Here is an 18,297-nt window from a genome sequence, read left to right as displayed (position 1 = left end):
CAGCAACATTACATTAACATTAGTAAATTACAAGGTGCCGCACGTGATACATGTGTACAGTGTCCAAAGAGGGGAAGACACATGATGGACTCTGTCACCTCCTTACACATGTACACCCACCGTACATCTGCATACATCTACAGCAGATCATGAGATTGGTGGACATCTTGCTGAGAGTTGTAGTTTCACAGTGACAGATTGCAATCAGCTAGTCTATAGCGTTCATTTTGAGGTTAGTTATGATAATACATACAGTATGAAGACATTTTAATGGATATGATTTTATTCTAGTCATGTAAAGAATATTTCCTCTCTTCACAGAAATGATTTATAGGCACACGGCTGCAATAGATGGAGAATTTGTCCATTTTGAAATCCTGGACACCGCCGGTCAGGTAGGATCTATTTTCCTGACCTGCTTAATATCAATCTTTCAGTTATTAGTATTGCATAAGTGCTTTAAAAGTTGATACAACTTTGCTAATAGTCTTTATGAAATCTAGATCTACGGTTATGGGCTACAAATAATGTGTGTAGATTCTCCCTTCTTCCTCTTTTTTGCTAACCTACAGGCAGCAGATGGAGCGGATTAAATGGAGCCCTTAAATGTTGCCCAGACTCAAAATAAGGACGGAGTCACACGTCACACTAGAAAGAAATACGGACGAGTGCTATGCGAGAAAAAATTGCACAGCACTCGGACCAATGTTAATCTATGGGGCAGCTTCCATCATCCGTTGTTTTCTCGTCCATATTATATGTGCTAGTGAAATCGCAACATACTGCAATTTGCACCATATATCGGCCGAGACTCGCCAATGAAAGTCTATGGGTGCGAGAAAAACTCGCGCACCACCCGGACTATCAGTGTTACTTAGTGAGAAATACGCACTGGTGTCCTTTAGAAAAGCCGTCAATTCAATGTGGTGTAATGTAAAACCACATTGACAGGTTAAAATAGAATAGATAGAATAAATGTCTACACATAGTATAGGTATATATATATATATATATATTTATATTTCATAGAGAGTTAGGTAGCAGAGTAGCTGATAATACAATTGTTGACAGTTGTAAAATCATTACAGAACCCTACAGGATATGACCCATGGATGACCCTCACTTAAAATGTTAGTAGTGTGTGTGTAAAATTTTTGAGCTGTAGGTGTTAAGTTAAAGGATTAATTCATGGAAAAAACTGGCGTGGGCTCCAGCGCAATTTTCCCTGCCAGAGAGGGAAAACCAGTGAGTGAGGGCAGATATTAATAGCCTAGAGAGGGAACATGGTTATTGCCCGCCCTGCCTAAAAAACATCTGCCCCCAGCCACCCCAGAAATGGCGCATCTGTAAAATGTGCCTATTCCGGCACTTAGCCTCTCTCATCCCATTGCCCTGTAGAGGTGGCATATGGGGTAATAAGGGGTTAATGACACCTTGCTATTGTAAGGTGACATGAAGCCTGGTTAATAATGGAGAGGTGTCAATAAGACACCTATCCATTATTAATCCAATAGTATGAATGGGTTAAAAAATACACACATATTAAGGATAAAGTAGTTTAATGAAATAATTAAACACACAGGTTTACCATCTATATTACACTCTCAATCCAAGCGAAGCCCTCGTTCTTCTGTAAAAAATCCAAAATTAAAAAAGCAACAATATCCCATACCTGTCCACCGTACAGTCAAGTCCCACACTGCAATCCATCTCAAGGGGTTAAATAGTTTACAACCGGGAGCAGTGCTAATGCTACCGGCCGATTTTTTATACGTTATATGTGACTCCAGCCTAAATGAGAGTAAAGAGGGTAAAATCAGGTAAACCAATCAATAGGTCATTTTCTGATCATTGCTTCCTTTTAATGCACTGAAAAGTTGTTAATTGCATGTTCATGTTATTGTATTTAGTGCACTCTATGATGCACGGCAAATGAAGGGAATGGTACACTGGGAGTTAATATAGTATTTTCAGAACTAAAAAGAAAAAAAATCTTGCTAAAAAGTATCAGTGTATTATTTTAATAATAATAATAATAATAATAATCTTTATTTATATAGCGCCAACATATTCCGCAGCGCTTTACAATTCAGAGGTTCACATACAACAGTCTTAAGTAACAAAGCAAAAGATAATACAATAATTAAAGCGAAGACAATGACGCTCCTGCTTGTAAGAGCTTACAATCTACAGAGAGGTGGGGAGGCCCAAAGTACAGGGGCTTATTTACAATGATGGCCCAGCCATTTTGAGAGAATGGCGAGTAGACAAAGGCTGCATGAGAGAGTCACCATCTAATAGTTGTGGTGCTTTTGGCTGCAATGGAGTTTGATGGAGAATTATGGTCAGAGAAATACTGAATGGGCTATATATATATATATATATATACAGTTAGGGCCAGAAATATTTGGACAGTGACACAATTTTCACGAGTTGGGCTCTGCATGCCACCACATTGGATTTGAAATGAAACCTCTACAACAGAATTCAAGTGCAGATTGTAACGTTTAATTTGAAGGGTTGAACAAAAATATCTGATAGAAAATGTAGGAATTGTACACATTTCTTTACAAACACTCCACATTTTAGGAGGTCAAACGTAATTGGACAAATAAACATAACCCAAACAAAATATTTTTATTTTCAATATTTTGTTGCAAATCCTTTGGAGGCAATCACTGCCTTAAGTCTGGAACCCATGGACATCACCAAACGCTGGGTTTCCTCCTTCTTAATGCTTTGCCAGGCCTTTACATCCGCAGCCTTCAGGTCTTGCTTGTTTGTGGGTCTTTCCGTCTTAAGTCTGGATTTGAGCAAGTGAAATGCATGCTCAATTGGGTTTAGATCTGGAGATTGACTTGGCCATTGCAGAATGTTCCACTTTTTGGCACTCATGAACTCCTGGGTAGCTTTGGCTGTATGCTTGGGGTCATTGTCCATCTGTACTATGAAGCGCCGTCCAATCAACTTTGCAGCATTTGGCTGAATCTGGGCTGAAAGTATATCCCGGTACACTTCAGAATTCATCCGGCTACTCTTGTCTGCTCTTATGTCATCAATAAACACAAGTGACCCAGTGCCATTGAAAGCCATGCATGCCCATGCCATCACGTTGCCTCCACCATGTTTTACAGAGGATGTGGTGTGCCTTGGATCATGTGCCGTTCCCTTTCTTCTCCAAACTTTTTTCTTCCCATCATTCTGGTACAGGTTGATCTTTGTCTCATCTGTCCATAGAATACTTTTCCAGAACTGAGCTGGCTTCTTGAGGTGTTTTTCTGCAAATTTAACTCTGGCCTGTCTATTTTTGGTATTGATGAATGGTTTGCATCTAGATGTGAACCCTTTGTATTTACTGTCATGGAGTCTTCTCTTTACTGTTGACTTAGAGACAGATACACCTACTTCACTGAGAGTGTTCTGGACTTCAGTTGATGTTGTGAACGGGTTCTTCTTCACCAAATTAAGTATGCGGCGATCATCCACCACTGTTGTCATCCGTGGACGCCCAGGCCTTTTTGAGTTCCCAAGCTCACCAGTCAATTCCTTTTTTCTCAGAATGTACCCAACTGTTGATTTTGCTACTCCAAGCATGTCTGCTATCTCTCTGATGGATTTTTTCTTTTTTTTCAGCCTCAGGATGTTCTGCTTCACCTCAATTGAGAGCTCCTTTGACCGCATGTTGTCTGCTCACAGCAACAGCTTCCAAATGCAAAACCACACACCTGGAATCCACCCCTGACCTTTTAACTACTTCATTGATTACAGGTTAACGAGGGAGACGCCTTCAGAGTTAATTGCAGCCCTTAGAGTCCATTGTCCAATTACTTTTGGTCCCTTGAAAAAGAGGACGCTATGCATTACAGAGCTATGATTCCTAAACCCTTTCTCCGATTTGGATGTGGAAACTATCATATTGCAGCTGGGAGTGTGCACTTTCAGCCCATATTATATATATAATTGTATTTCTGAACATGTTTTTGTAAACAGCTAAAATAACAAAACTTGTGTCACTGTCCAAATATTTCTGGCCCTAACTGTATATATATATATATATATATATATATATATAAAAGGACTTCAATTAGGGAACGTGATAGACTGCCCTAAACAGCTGCTTTTTTAGGGAACGCCTAAAAGTGTGTAAGTTGAGGTTCGTCCTAACTTCTTGGCGTAGAGTATTCCAAAGGATTGGTGCAACTCAGGAGAAGTCGTGGAGCTGGGAGTTATATGAAGCTTATGAAGTTCTCTGCCTTGTTACTTAGCTTCCATGCAGTAAATGTTCAAGCCGTCATGGCCGATGTCAGTGCGTTTGCTCTGAGTATCTCCCGGATGCTGCTCAGCATGTATGCATAAAGTGAATGGTACCAAGAACGTCAGGAATATTGGTAGTGGGTAGTCAGGAATATAAGAGAAAGCAACTATGGCCGCTACTAGTCTTCCATTGTAGTAAAATGCATGCAGCTTGCAGGACGGGTGTGAGGAGCTTTCTGTACATTTCCTTTCACAGATCCATACAGCTACAGTGCTGGAGTCCAGCAGTAGGCTCATCTAATGGAGTAATGTTCCTGCAGGTTGTAGGATGTGGAGCTAGGACACAGGGTATGGAAAGTGTTAAGTGAATGAGGTGGAGAACAATCGCAAATCCTGTAAAACCAGTGTATAAAAAAGTCTGTTTCTCATCCAGAAAAAAATGGACAATTTCCTTCTGTTTTGTGAACAGTGTGTAATCCGTACGGCAACAGTTTTTTGTATTATCAGTTATTAACATTTACAAAAGCAAATACAGTTTATTTTGTTACAAATTGTGTCTCTAAAAACTGATGGATGATCCGCATGGGATTTGTTTTTTCGCACCCAAAGATTTAAATAGACAAATATTACCCGACATACTGCAGAAACTAGTGCAGAAAATCACTCATCTGCATGTCATGTGAACTTGGCCTTAACCCCTTAAGGACCACGATGCAATTTTTAACTGGGGCAGTTAAGGGGCCTTATTCCGCAGCACCGCTATTATACGGCACAGAGAAATAAGGGTATAGCGCCCCCCGGTGTTGGAGAACCTCCGGGGTCTCGGCTACCGAGGGATTTGGTTTTTACCGTCTCCAGTCTTGTGGTCGCTGTTATTCACCAAATAACATCGATCGCGAAAAAAAGTCATATTTCCCATTCATTTCTCTCTCCTCTGATATAATCTAGCAGACCAGAGAAGAGAGAAATTGGGTCCCCCAACACCCCCCCGGTACCTCTGCCATCCCTGGGCCCTCCGGTTTTGTCCATCGGCCCTTGGCGTCTTCTTCCTAGAAGAAAATGGTGGGCACATGCAGAGTGTGCCCGCCGAGATCTGCCGGCCGGCGCCCGGCAACAATACATTTTTCCTATTGGTTCATTTTGATCACTGTGATAGACCCTATGAGTTGGGTTAGAGCTAGGGTTAGGGATGAGCAAGGGTTAGGGTTGAGCTAGGGTTAGGGTTGGGGTTAGGCTGGGGACAAGGGTTAGGGTTGTGTTGGGGTTAGGGTTGTGTTAGGTTTAGAGTTGTGTTGAAGTTACGGTTGAAGTGTTAGGGTGGTGTTGGGTTTGCGATTAGGGCTGTAGTTAGGGTTATGGTTTTGGTTAGAGTTGGGATTAGGGTTAGGGGTAGGGCTGTGTTAGGGTTAGAGTTATAATTGGGGGTTTTCCACTGTTTAGGTACATAAGGGGATCTGCAAACGCGACATGGCCCCGCCATTGATTCCAGACAATTTTATGTTCAAAAAATCAAACGGTGCTCCCTCCCTTCTGAGCGCTGCCATGTGCCCAAACAGTGGCTTTCCCCCACATACTGGGTTGATGGATTCATTTTACAAAACGTGCGTGTGTGCAGTTCCATATCATGCTGTAGTACACAGGAGTCCACCAAGAGGTCCTCATCTCAATGAGGTGAGGTGAGAAGACAACCTCTCCTGACTGTATTTCTGGCTTTTTATAGGGTTTGCAGGTAAATAATCTACATTATCGCATCCAGCAAATTAGTCATAATGCAGTTTAGTGACAATGTTGCCTTTATTACATCTTTACTTCTTCATTGGCCGAACAGATTAACTCTCCTATGCCAGTAAATGAGATTTATTTGCCAGGAGCAAGACAAACTCTATTAACCCCTTCATGACCAGAGGTATTTTCATTTTTGCTTTTCAATTTTTGCTCCTCTTCTTCCCACGGCCATTACTTTTAAATTTTTGGGTCAAAATGGTCATGTTAGGGCTTCTTTTTTGCAGGACAAGTTGTACTTTTGAACGACATCATTGGTTTTAACATATCATGTACTGGAAAACGGGAAACAAATTCCAAGTGTGGTGAAATTGCAAAAAAAAGTGCAATCCCACAGTTGTTTTTTGTTTTCCATTTTTACTGTGTCCACTAAATGCTAAAACTGACCTGCCATTATGATTATCCAGGACATTTCGAGTTCATAGACACCAAACATGTAAAGGTTCTTTTTTATCTAACTGGTGAAAAAAATTCCCCAAAAAAATGGCGTCATTTTCCGAGACCCGTAGCGTCTCCATTTTTCATGATCTCGGGTTGGGTGAAGAGTCTAGACTTATTTTGTGCGCGCTGAGCTGATATTTTTAATGGTACCGTATTGGTGCAGATACGGATCTTTTGATCTCCCATCTTTGCATTTTAATGCAATATCACGGCGACCAAAAAAATGTAATTCTGGCGTTTTTAATTTTTTCTCACTACGCCGTTTGGCGATCAGGTTAATCTTTTTTTATTTATAGATCGGGCGATTCTGAACACAGTGATATCAAATATGTGTATTTTGATTTTTTTTATTGTTTTATTTTGAATGGGGCGAAAGGGGGCGATTTGAACTTTTACATTTTTTTTAATATTTTTAAAAACATTTTTTTTACTTTTGGCATGCTTCAATAGTCTCCATGGGAGACTAGAAGCTGCCTTAACACGATCGGCTCTGCTACATGCAGGCGATGATCAAATCGCCTGTATGTAGCAGAATTACTCATTATGATGATCGGCACTCGTAGCAATCTGGCATTGACAACCATAGAGGTCTGCAGGAGACCTCTTGTTGTCATGCCAATCCTTCATTGACCAGTGATCACGTGATAGGGGTAACCGATGGGTGGATTTCGGGAGCGATTGCCGGAAGCACATGTTAAATGCCGCTGTCAGTGTTTGACAGTGGCATTTAACAGGTTAATAGTAGCTGGTGGATTGCGATTCAAAACAGCTGACATGTGCCGGAAAAGATGTGGGCTCACCGCCGGATCCCACATCAAAGAAAAGGTGTACCATTACGCCCGATCTCGGAAAGGGGTTAAAACAATGATCCGGAATACAATGTATCAGCGTTCCTTTTATACACCAGCGGCCTAAAATATTCTCTTGATGCCATCTTCTGGTAGATAATAGTATGCTTTTTACACAATTATTAAATGCCCTTATGAATACAACGTTCTCCTGGCGGCATTGATTATTGGGTAATGGCTGGCATGTGAGTCACTCTGCTGGCGCTATTGTTTATTAGGGTTAGTTGCTGGCAGCATTGCTGTCATTATCATACATTAGGTTTTCAGTCTTATATTGAGAATAACACAATTATTAAAGAACTTTGAGTAAAGTAAGCAAAATAATTCATCATTTTAGATTTAGACTACTGGTAAACACTCAAGCATTGGAAATTTCTTGTGCAGAGATTTCGTTCACCTATTTTGCCTATGGACTCTACAGATATTTTTGGCAGGAACCTTTTAGTTTTTTCATCCCTGCCTTACATGAGCCAGATCATTTTTATTTTTATGTTTACACAGCCATATAACAAGCTTGTTTTTTTGCAGGACAAGTTGTATTTTTAATGGCACAATTTAATGTATTATATAATTCATTGCAAATAAAAAATATTCCAAAAAAGGGGAAAAATGCCATCTCACTCTTATGAAGGTCCAATACACAGAGACTGGCGTGCTGCAGGAGAAGCCATTGGAGAAAGTTATCCGGTATCCCCAAGATAGGGGATGGCTTGCTGATCATTGGTGGTTGCCACGGCTGGGACATTCATGAATCTCAAGATTGGTGCTCTGGAACCTCTGCTCCATTCATTGTCTATGGGACTGCGGGGCACAGTGCTCAGCTATTTCCTCCGGTCCCATATACAATTGTGTAAAAAAGTTTTTTCCACCTTCCTGATTTCCTATTCTTTTGCATGTTTGTCCACAACATACCAGCAAGTGAATGCTTTAAGAAAAACAAAATTAAGACTTTGTAGTGGCCTAGTTAATGTCCAGACCTTAATCCGATTGAGATGCTGTGGTGTGCCTTTCAAAAGGTGGCTCATGCTAGGAAACCCTCCAATGTGGCTGAATTACAACAATTCTGTAAAGAGGAGTGGGACAAAATTCCTCCAGACCATTGTAAAAGACTCATTGCCAGTTATCACAAACGCATGATTGCAGTTATTGCTGGTAAGGGTGGCCCAACCAGTTACTATGTTTAGGAGTCAATCACTTTTGTACACAGGACCCTGTAGGTTTGGTTTTCTTTTTCCCTTAATAATAAAGACCTTCATTTAAAAACTGCACTTTGTGTTTTTACTTGTGTTGTCTTTGTCTAATATTTACATTTGTTTGTTGATCTGAAATATTTAAATGTGACAAACATGAAAAAGAATAGGAACCCAGGAAGGGGGCAAACACTTTTTTCACACAACTGTGCGCATTGAATGGAGTGGAAGCCACATCTGGGCTGGGGTGAGGGGTAAGCATCTGCCTTGAGCACAACCTTTTGCCTCTCAGACTGGGGCAGAGTTTAAAACCCCCCAAAATCCAACATTGCTGAATGTCTGTGGCCACCAGACACCTTCCTTCTGCCACAGGCATTCAGCGCACTGATGGCACAGGCACACAGGTGAGCAATGTCAGTGAGTCATTAACACCTCCCACTGCCTGTGCCTCAGATATCATTCCCTCCCTCCACTGAATTGTATTCACTATTCACATCTTTAAGACAATGGTGAGCGCTGCCAGGAGAGGAGCAGAGGCGCTGTAATCCACTCACTGCTCTACTGGTAATTCCCACAAGACGCCGGCTATGGTCAACCTGCCCTCTGTTGGAGGATGGTGCCACGCAGGAATACGGCACTAGAGCCACCTTCAATTTTGTTACAAGCTGCATCTGTCGCATGAAACTATTGAAACCAAACAGCTAGTTAAGCTAGTGTGACGCCCCAGGGTCCTGGTTGTTGCAGTGGCATTGTTTTCCTCACGGGGAGAGTGATGTCATGCTTGGAAGAGATGGAAGATTCCTCTTAACAGGTAATTTGCAAATACAACACCATTCTGACTCCAGGCCAGAAGGGGGAGCTCTACACCCCACTTAAGGGGAGCTGCTCTTTCTGGTTAGGAGGAGGAGTTAGTTGCTAGGCAGTTAGGAAGATTTAGATGGTGCCGGACAACAGACTGGAGCAGTTTGAGGCAGAAGGATGGGTGAGGGGGCGTACAGCCTGAGGTGCTGTAGCTCCTAGATAGCGAGATACAGAAGGAAGAACAGCTTTTAGCTAAGGTGCCGGAGAGCAAAGCACAGGAGAGTGACAACAAGGGATAATAGCAGTGACTGGGCTACCTCCCTGACACAGCGCAGATACCGGTAACCGGAAGACCGAGGTTGTGTCATACTTTAGGAGGCACAGCAGAAACCAGTAGGACAGGTAGACTACATATAACTTGTCCGCCCTAATACCCAAGAGACACAGTGACACATAAAGCCGTGGTCATGATAGAGACCTTGTAAAAAGGCTCGAGTCACCTGTCATATGGGTTTGAGTCCTACCTAAAGGGGGACAGAGAGAACTGAGAGGACCTTGCCGGAAGCCTTAGGCAGTAAGGGACTACAATACCACCGAGCTAAAAGGAAGGCTTTTAACTCCACCTGGTTAAAGGGGATTCTGAACTCGCTTCCAAGCCGGCCGGACCCTGCCTGTACCTGTGATCTGGTGACCTGGACTGGGGCTGCCTGCCACCATCAGTAAACCAGGTAAAAAGACTGCACAACTGCATCCTTCGTTCTTTACTGCACCACTCACCATCTTCCATCTATTCACCGGGAGCCCTGGGGTTCTACTTCATCTGTGGGAAGTTATACCATCTGGCTGCTATAATATCACCCCAGAGGACCCCTTTAAGCAGCGTTGGTCACCTCTGACCGAATACCACAGGTGGCGTCACAAACTTTTATTAATTCACACACCCCTGTAAAGACCTTCCCTTTAACATGGGCACCCAGGGCCACGGACCGTGTCGCCACCGCCGTGACACATCCCTTTAAGTACTGTACCCGGTACTGAGTACCCTACGGGCCTGGTGGGTGTTTCACTTTGGCGTCACGAACAGGATGGACCGACCCAGTAAGCGGGTCTTGTGCGCCTAAGAGACTGTGGTTAAAAGAGAGACTTTATTAAGTTGTGTGCCAGAGACTTTAATGGGTTTCTAAAACACTGCCATCAAAACATCGCTATAACTGCGTCACACCATAACTGCCGCCATCACTGCGTCACACGGTGCAAGCACTTTATTTTCAAAATAACCGCCAACAGCCGCCAGAAGGAGCGCCGCGAGGAGTGCAGGAAAAGAAGGGTGCGCTATTGTGGGTGGAGCCTGAAGTGAAAGCCGCAAGTGAGGATGCCATGCAGGAGAACGCAAGTGAAGATGCTGCAAAGCCCTGGACGGAGGACCGAAAAGAGTGACTAACCGCGCACAGGAGGAACCGCTGCAGACTGAGGAGGAGAGACGTCAGCCAGACTGAAGGTTAGCACGGGGGAATGGAAATGTCGGACCTGGGAGGAGAACTAGCGGTGGTCGCAGCTGCAGGTCCCATAATGCCACCAGTCCCCACAGTGCCCGCAGCTCCTGCAAATAGGCCAGATCCCACCGCAGTAACAGCTTCAATAATGCCGCTATCTATGCCCTATATACCAGGAGTGGCCTTGTTACCACAATATTTGGAGAAGCCCCACATGCTCAGTGACTTTGAAGAAAGACTCTGCAGACCTACATATCCAGATCCAGGAACTGACCAAAAGTGTGGCTGCACTAGCCAAAATCGTGCAGTCCATGCCAATGCCCCCAAAGTAGAAGATCCAGCTACGTCCAGTCCAGGGGGATGCAGGCCTGAGGACCTGCCTTGGAACCAAAAGTAAAAGTGTTATTAATGTAATGTGCACTTGAAAAATGTTTACATTTGTGTTATGTAACGTTCAAGAAAGAAACCTCCCATAAAGGGAAGCAAAGTTATTTTCTGCACTTTATATAGTTAATGCAACGTTAAAGAAATGCCTCCCATAAAGGAAAGAAAAGGTTTTAGTAACCTGTAACTGTTGTTTTCTTTTCCAAGTCCAGGAGTACTGGATTTATCGGGGGGAGTGTGATGCCCCAGGGTCCTGGTTGCCACAGTGGCATTGCTTTCCTCACCGGGAGATTGATGTCATTCTTGGGAGCAATGGAAGATTCCTCTTAACAGGAAATTTGCACATACAACACCATTCTGACACCAGGCCAGAAGGGGGAGCTCTACACCGCACTTAAGGGGAGCTTCTAACTCTGGTGGGGAAGAGGAGTTAGTTGCTAAGCAATTAGGAAGATTTAGACGGTGCCGGACAGCAGACTGGAGCACTCTGAGGCAGGAGGACGGGTGAGGGGCCGTACAGCCTGAAGTGCTGTAACTACTAGATAGTGAGATACAGAAGGAAGAACAGCTTTTAGCTAATGTGCCGAAGATGGAAGCGCAGGAGAGTGACAACAAGCGAGAATAGCAGTGACTGGGCTACCTCCCTGACAAAGCGCAGATACCGGTACCCGGAAGACCAAGGTTGTGTCATACTCTAGGAGGCACAGCAGAAACCGGTAGGACAGATAGACTACATGTAACTTGTCCGCCCTAATACCCAAGAGACACAGTGACACATAGAGCCTGGGTCATGATAGAGACCCTGTAAAAAGGCTCGAGTCACCTGTCATATAGGTTTGTGTCCCATTTCTGTGAGAGACAGAGAGAGAACAGAGAGGACCTTGCCAGAAGCCTTAGGCAGTAAGGGACTACAATACCACTGAGCTAAAAGGAAGGCTTTTAACTCCACCTGCTTAAAGGGGATTCTGAACTCGCTTCCAAGCCGGCCGGACCCTGCCTGTACCTGTGATCTGGTGCCCTGGACTGGGGCTGCCTGCTACTATCAGTAAACAAGGTAAAAAGACTGCACTATTGCGTCTTTCGTTCTTTACTGCATCACTCACCATCTTCCATCTATTCAGCCCTGGGGACCTACTTCACCTGTAGGAAGTTATACCATCTGGCTGCCATAACATCACCCCAGAGGACCCCCGTTAAGCAGCGTTGGTCACCTCTGACTGAATACCACAGGTGGCGTCACAAACTTTTATTAATTCACACACCCCTTTAAAGACCTTTCCTTTAACATGGGCGCCCAGGGCCATGGACCGGGTCGCCACTGCCGTGATACATCCCTTTAAGTACGGACCCGGTACCGAGTACCCCACGGCCCTGGTGGACGACTCACTATATTTGTTTCCATGACTATTTTTGGGTCTGACATAAAATATAGGATGTCAGGGATGAATATCACTATTTGTCCCCTATATAGAGTAAATAGTCTACAAATGATGAATGGTTCTCTCTATAACTTTAACATTGCACTCCCTCACCCCTAAATTACACCACATTTGTTTTCTTTTGCTGGTATTTTTAGTGAAAAAGGAAACAGTTGTAGTAGAAGTGGTCATCAAAGCTTGTTACCTGACCGATCAGAGGGAGGAGGTGCCGCGCTAAGGCTATGTTCACACCTTGCGGCGTCCCTCTGCGGGTTTTCCCGCAGCGGATTTGATAAATCTGCAGGGCAAAACAACTGCGGTTCTCCCTGCAGATTTATCGCGGTTTGTTCCGCGTTTTCCGCTGCGGGTTTCCGCCTATACTATTGATGCTGCATATGCAGCAATATGCAGCATCAATAGTAATGTTAAAAATAATAAAAATTGGTTATACTCACCCTCTGACGTCCCGATCCCTCGGCGCTGCACCCGGCGGTCCGGTTCCAGAGATGCTGTGCGAGAAGGACCCTTCGTGACGTCACGGTCATGTGACCGCGATGTCACCGCAGGTCCTGGTCGCACAGCAACTCTGACCGGACAGCCGCGTGCAGCGCCCAGGAGCTCCGGACATCAGAGGGTGAGTATAACCAGATTTTTTATTTTTTAACCCCAAATATGGTTCCCAGGGCCTGGAGGAGAGTCTCCTCTCCTCCACCCCGGGTACCACCCGCACATTATCCGCTTACTTCCCGCAACGTGGGCACAGCCCCATGCGGGAAGTAAGCGGTTCAATGTATTCCTATGGGTGCAGAATCGCAGCGATTCTGCACAAAGAAGTGACATGCTGCGGGTTGTAAACCGCTGCGTTCCCGCGCGGTTTTTCCCGCAGCATGTGCACAGCGGTTTGCGGTTTCCATAGGGTTTACATGTTACTGTAAACGCTATGGAAACTGCTGCGGACCCGCAGCATCAAAATCGCGGCGGTTCCACGGTAAAAACCGCTAAGTGTGAATATAGCCTAAGGGTCATGTTACCATAGTGTCGTACCCATTCCTTTGCTTGAGGGGACGCCATTGGCTTCATCTGCCTAAGGCATCAAAATAACTTGACCTGGTCCTGATCATTTTAATAAAAATACCAAAAAGCAGGTCTGTATATGAGAAGAATTTAACCAAATGCAACATAGATGTTTTATATATATATATTGTATATATATATATATATATATATATATATATATATTTGTGCATGAAAGTTGTTAATATTATGCAAATATATAAGAAAGAAAGTGTGTAGATACAGTGACTTTCTGTAGAAAGGAGCAGATGATGATGATTCCGCTCCTCGGGCCTTGGTTTGCACTTGTGCTGATTTCGGACATCCAGGTCTGGATCACACATGACAGAGAGGAGAAGAGCAGGAATGTGTGATCTGTGTAGTTGGTGATTTACTGGATTCCTACAGCATCACGATCAACCATATGGCCTTCTGTCTGACCATGGGCAAGAAGGTGAAGGAGCAGCCGCTGCCTTCTGTCTGTCCATGGCCGGGTAGGTGAAGGAGCAGCAGCTTCCTTCTGTATGTACATGGCCAAGTAGGTGAAGGAGCAGCCGCTGCCTTCTGTATGTAGATGGCCAAGTAGGAGAAGGAGCATCTGCTTCCTTCTTTCTGTAAATATCCAGTAGATAAAGGAGCAGGCGCTGCCTTCTTTGTGTCCAATCCGGTAGGTGAAGGAGCAGCCGCTGCCTTCTTTGTGTCCATATCCAGTAGGTGAAGGAGCAGCCGTTGCCTTCTTTGTGTCCATATCCGGTAGGTGAAGGAGCAGCCGCTGCCTTCTTTGTGTCCATATCCGGTAGGTGAAGGAGCAGCCGCAGCCTTCTTTGTGTCCATATCCGGTAGGTGAAGGAGCAGCCGCTGCCTTCTTTGTGTCCATATCCGGTAGGTGAAGGAGCAGCCGCAGCCTTCTTTGTGTCCATATCCGGTAGGTGAAGGAGCAGCCGCAGCCTTCTTTGTGTCCATATCCGGTAGGTGAAGGAGCAGCCGCTGCCTTCTTTGTGTCCATATCCGGTAGGTGAAGGAGCAGCCGCAGCCTTCTTTGTGTCCATATCCGGTAGGTGAAGGAGCAGCCGCTGCCTTCATTGTGTCCATATCCGGTAGGTGAAGGAGCAGCTGCAGCCTTCTTTGTGTCCATATCCGGTAGGTGAAGGAGCAGCCGCTGCCTTCTTTGTGTCCATATCAGGTAGGTGAAGGAGCAGCCGCTTCCTTCTGTCTGTCCATATCCGGTAGGTGAAGGAGCAGTCGCTGCCTTCTGTCTGTCCATATCCGGTAGGTGAAGGAGCAGCCGCTGCCTTCTGTCTGTCCATATCTAGTAGTCTTCTCTTTACCACCACATTGTAGATGAGTCGTCCAGATGGTGACATAGCAAGTATGGCTGAAAGAAGTCCTTCAATTTCAGCCTTTAATTACTTGCTATGTTGCTCCAGAGGACGGCGAAAAATAACCCTGAGGACTCGTTCTTGGATTATCCTCATATCAAGGGAAAAAAATTCCTTCCTGACCCTAAATATGACGATCGGAATAAATCCCTGGATGTTTGGTGCTCAAATCTACGTGGATGTTATGTGGTGGAAGCTTGGTAGGTTTGTCACAGTCCGGTAAATGAGAAAGTCCAGTTTCGTTGTCTTATCCGATTAATGTAAATCTTCGTTCCTTGATGTTACTGGAATGGGGCTGATTGTTATCAGCCTAATACTCCTGCTGTAAGAAGAGAAATACACACGTCTGAGAATCAGCTCCTCACATTCAGTATATACAGTGTACTGGGGGGATATAACAATAAGGGGTATAGTGTGTAAGTGTGTTACTGGGTAGTGACAACACTATGGATGTCTGTATGTGTTGTACTTACATAGTAATATGGGAATGGTGGCTCGGATCTGCCACACTCCACATCATTCCAGTCTATGGAGTGGAAGAACGGGTGGGATCTGATAGATGATTTTATGGCCAATCGGGCAGATGGAGTTTTGCAGAGAAGCTGAAAAATGAAAGAGACCATTAGTCATTATATCATATATTATTACTGAAGTCATTACACAATGTCTATGGACTGTCCACATCTTATCTTCTATGTATTCTTGTAATCCCTCATCATCCTTATCCATCTGATCTTACTCACCCCTTTTATGATGGCCATGGTATTAATGCACATCCCTGGTGGAAAATAAGGTATGTCTTCATACAGAGACTGGTGGTATTCGTCCAGTGTGCCTCTGCTGTAAAATGTACACTCATCATATACAGGATGACGCCAAAGGCAAAGGAGTCTGCCAGATGGTTGTATCCTTTATCGTCCATTATCTGTGGGAACATGAGATTGGAGAGAAGCTGAATATACCGGGAAGGGGAATTACACACAGAGACTATGAGGACTGGTCTGTGATCAGATATGAGCAGGATACATTGGGTTCAGATTATCCCTCAGTCCTACTATCGGCACCAATCACACAGAGATGTTCCTTACCTCAGGAGCTATGTAACCCAAGGTGCCAACAATGTACTCCAGTACTATGTCACGCTCAGACACATTAATGGCTGATAGGCCAAAGTCTGAGATTTTGATGTGTCCGGTGTCTTGGATGAGGATGTTATCTGGCTTCAGGTCACTGCAGGGAGAAGGAGCAGACACTGATTGTGAGGATAATTCATGACAAGAACTTTCTACAATAGATATGTAAGGAGACAACAGAGAGTCACAGGTGACAGATTTATGGAGGTGAAATGATTACCTATGTATGACGCCGTGTTCATGCAGATATTGGAGTCCGCACACCATCTCTGCCGCAAAGAGTCTGTGGAGTAGAAAGTAAAGGGTGGATGAGTGGTTACATACACAATCATACAGAGAACATGAGGAGATCACACACGTGTCCTTTTCACGTCATTATTTTCTCCTGTGTCATTGTCCATTGCTCTAGGACTACAATGTGCGGGCAGCGGATTATTAAGATTCAGTATAAGACATTTACCTTATTGTCTTTGAGTTAAACAGCATTGAATCTTTCATGTGGTGAAGCAGGTCTCCTCCGGCCATATAGTCCATGGCTATTGCATACTCCGTTGGTGTCTCCATAAACGCCCTCATGGACATTAGGTAGGGGCTCCCGTCAGCCATTCTGAGGACTTCTAGTTCTGTGGAGATGATGTCCTCACAAGAACTCTTGTCCATAATCTTAATGGCCAGCAGTCCTTCATTGACCGGATCTGATGCCAAGCTGACCTGGAGAAAAATCACAAGAGATCAGACTAAACTCCCATCTATTTCTGTGTAATAGGTCACTAGTTTATCCCCAAGTATCATTACATATGAACATCCTGTAATGAATAAGTACATCCCTCCTGTGTATCTGTGCAGGATACATTGAGGAACATGAACAACTATAAATTGACACTTACTTTTCCATAGCTTCCTTTTCCAAGATCTTCCCAGAACTCGAGACTGTAAAGGTCCATAGGTGGGTCTGTGTAGACCAGTTCTCTTTGTGGAGAAATCTGTACACTGGCATCACCAAGGCCTTGTGCCGGCATGTCTGATGTGTCCTGTGGTGTCTTATCCAGTCCATCTGCAGAGATAATACAAGATTTATTAACCCCTTTGCGAACACATAATGGAAATGTTTATCATGTTGTGCAGCAAATGTATGGAGCGGGCTCAGGAGCTGAGTCTGCACCATGCCAGGTATATGCCTGCTGTATTAGGCTAGGGTCACATTGCGTTAGAGCAATCCGTTTAGCGCCTAGCGCTAGAGGATTGCGCTAATGCAATGTGTTTAATAGGGGTCGAGATAAACGTCCCCGCTCTCGCAGATCGGAGAACGGACCTCGGGCGCGCCTCGGATGCTGCAAGCAGCGTCCGCAGCGCACCACAAAACACCGGCACATCGCTAGCGCATGCCGAAAATGGCACGCGCTAGTGATGCGTGTCCCCATTGCTGTTAACGGGCACGCTAACGGACGCGTTGCACGGCGTTAATTTCACCGTGCAACGCTGTCCGTTAGCGCGGTCCCATTAACGCAATGTGACCCTAGCCTTAAATAGCTGCTATCTGTCTTTAACTGTAGTGACCAGAGCGTTTTCCGATTACTGTAGTTTAACTATATCAATGATAAGAGGGGCATTTAAATGAAGTGATAGCCAATTTGCCTGCGCCAACACACATTACCCCTCCCCCCAGGACTCATCTGCAGGGGGTCAATTGATTGAAATGACTACCTGGGCCTGCTGAAAGCCCTTGTCTTTCACTTTCCTCCTCCAGCCTGGCTTAATTTCATATGAGAATGCTAATTTAGCTATAAACAATTGGATCAGAAAATCACAGGTTCAAGTCCCCTTAGGAGACGGAAAAAATGGAGTAAATTAACCCCTTCACCACCATGCAATTTTTCATTTTGTCCTTCCCTTTTTCAAAGAGCTTCACATTTTTTTATTTTTCTGTCTACAGAGCCGTGTGAGGGCTTGTTTTCGGAGGACGAGTTGAGTTGTACTTTTGATTGACATTATTCAAAAAACTTCCAAGTGGGTTAAAATTGCAAAAAAAAGCAATTCCACGATTGTTTTTTATTTTTTTTAATTTACCATGCTCACTGTATGGTAAAACTGACCAAGAAATATGATTCTCCAGATCAGATC

The 18,297-nt window shown here is 44.4% G+C and overlaps 1 protein-coding gene across 1 annotated transcript in view; it reads left to right on the top strand.

Moving 5' to 3' along the window:
* The window catches only part of LOC138648916 (ras-related and estrogen-regulated growth inhibitor-like), a 167,192-nt gene that overhangs the window by 89,858 nt on the left and 59,037 nt on the right, over window positions 1–18,297 (top strand). Inside the window, exon 3 of the mRNA XM_069738897.1 lies at window positions 322–395. Within this exon, the coding sequence (XP_069594998.1) occupies window positions 322–395 (74 nt within the window). The remainder of the gene's footprint in view (window positions 1–321; window positions 396–18,297) is intronic.

The sequence above is a fragment of the Ranitomeya imitator genome, chromosome 9 (assembly GCF_032444005.1).
Source record: "Ranitomeya imitator isolate aRanImi1 chromosome 9, aRanImi1.pri, whole genome shotgun sequence".
NCBI lineage: Eukaryota > Metazoa > Chordata > Amphibia > Anura > Dendrobatidae > Ranitomeya > Ranitomeya imitator.
The sequence above is the reverse complement of the archived record's forward strand: the minus strand, read 5'-3'. Positions and strand labels throughout refer to the sequence as shown.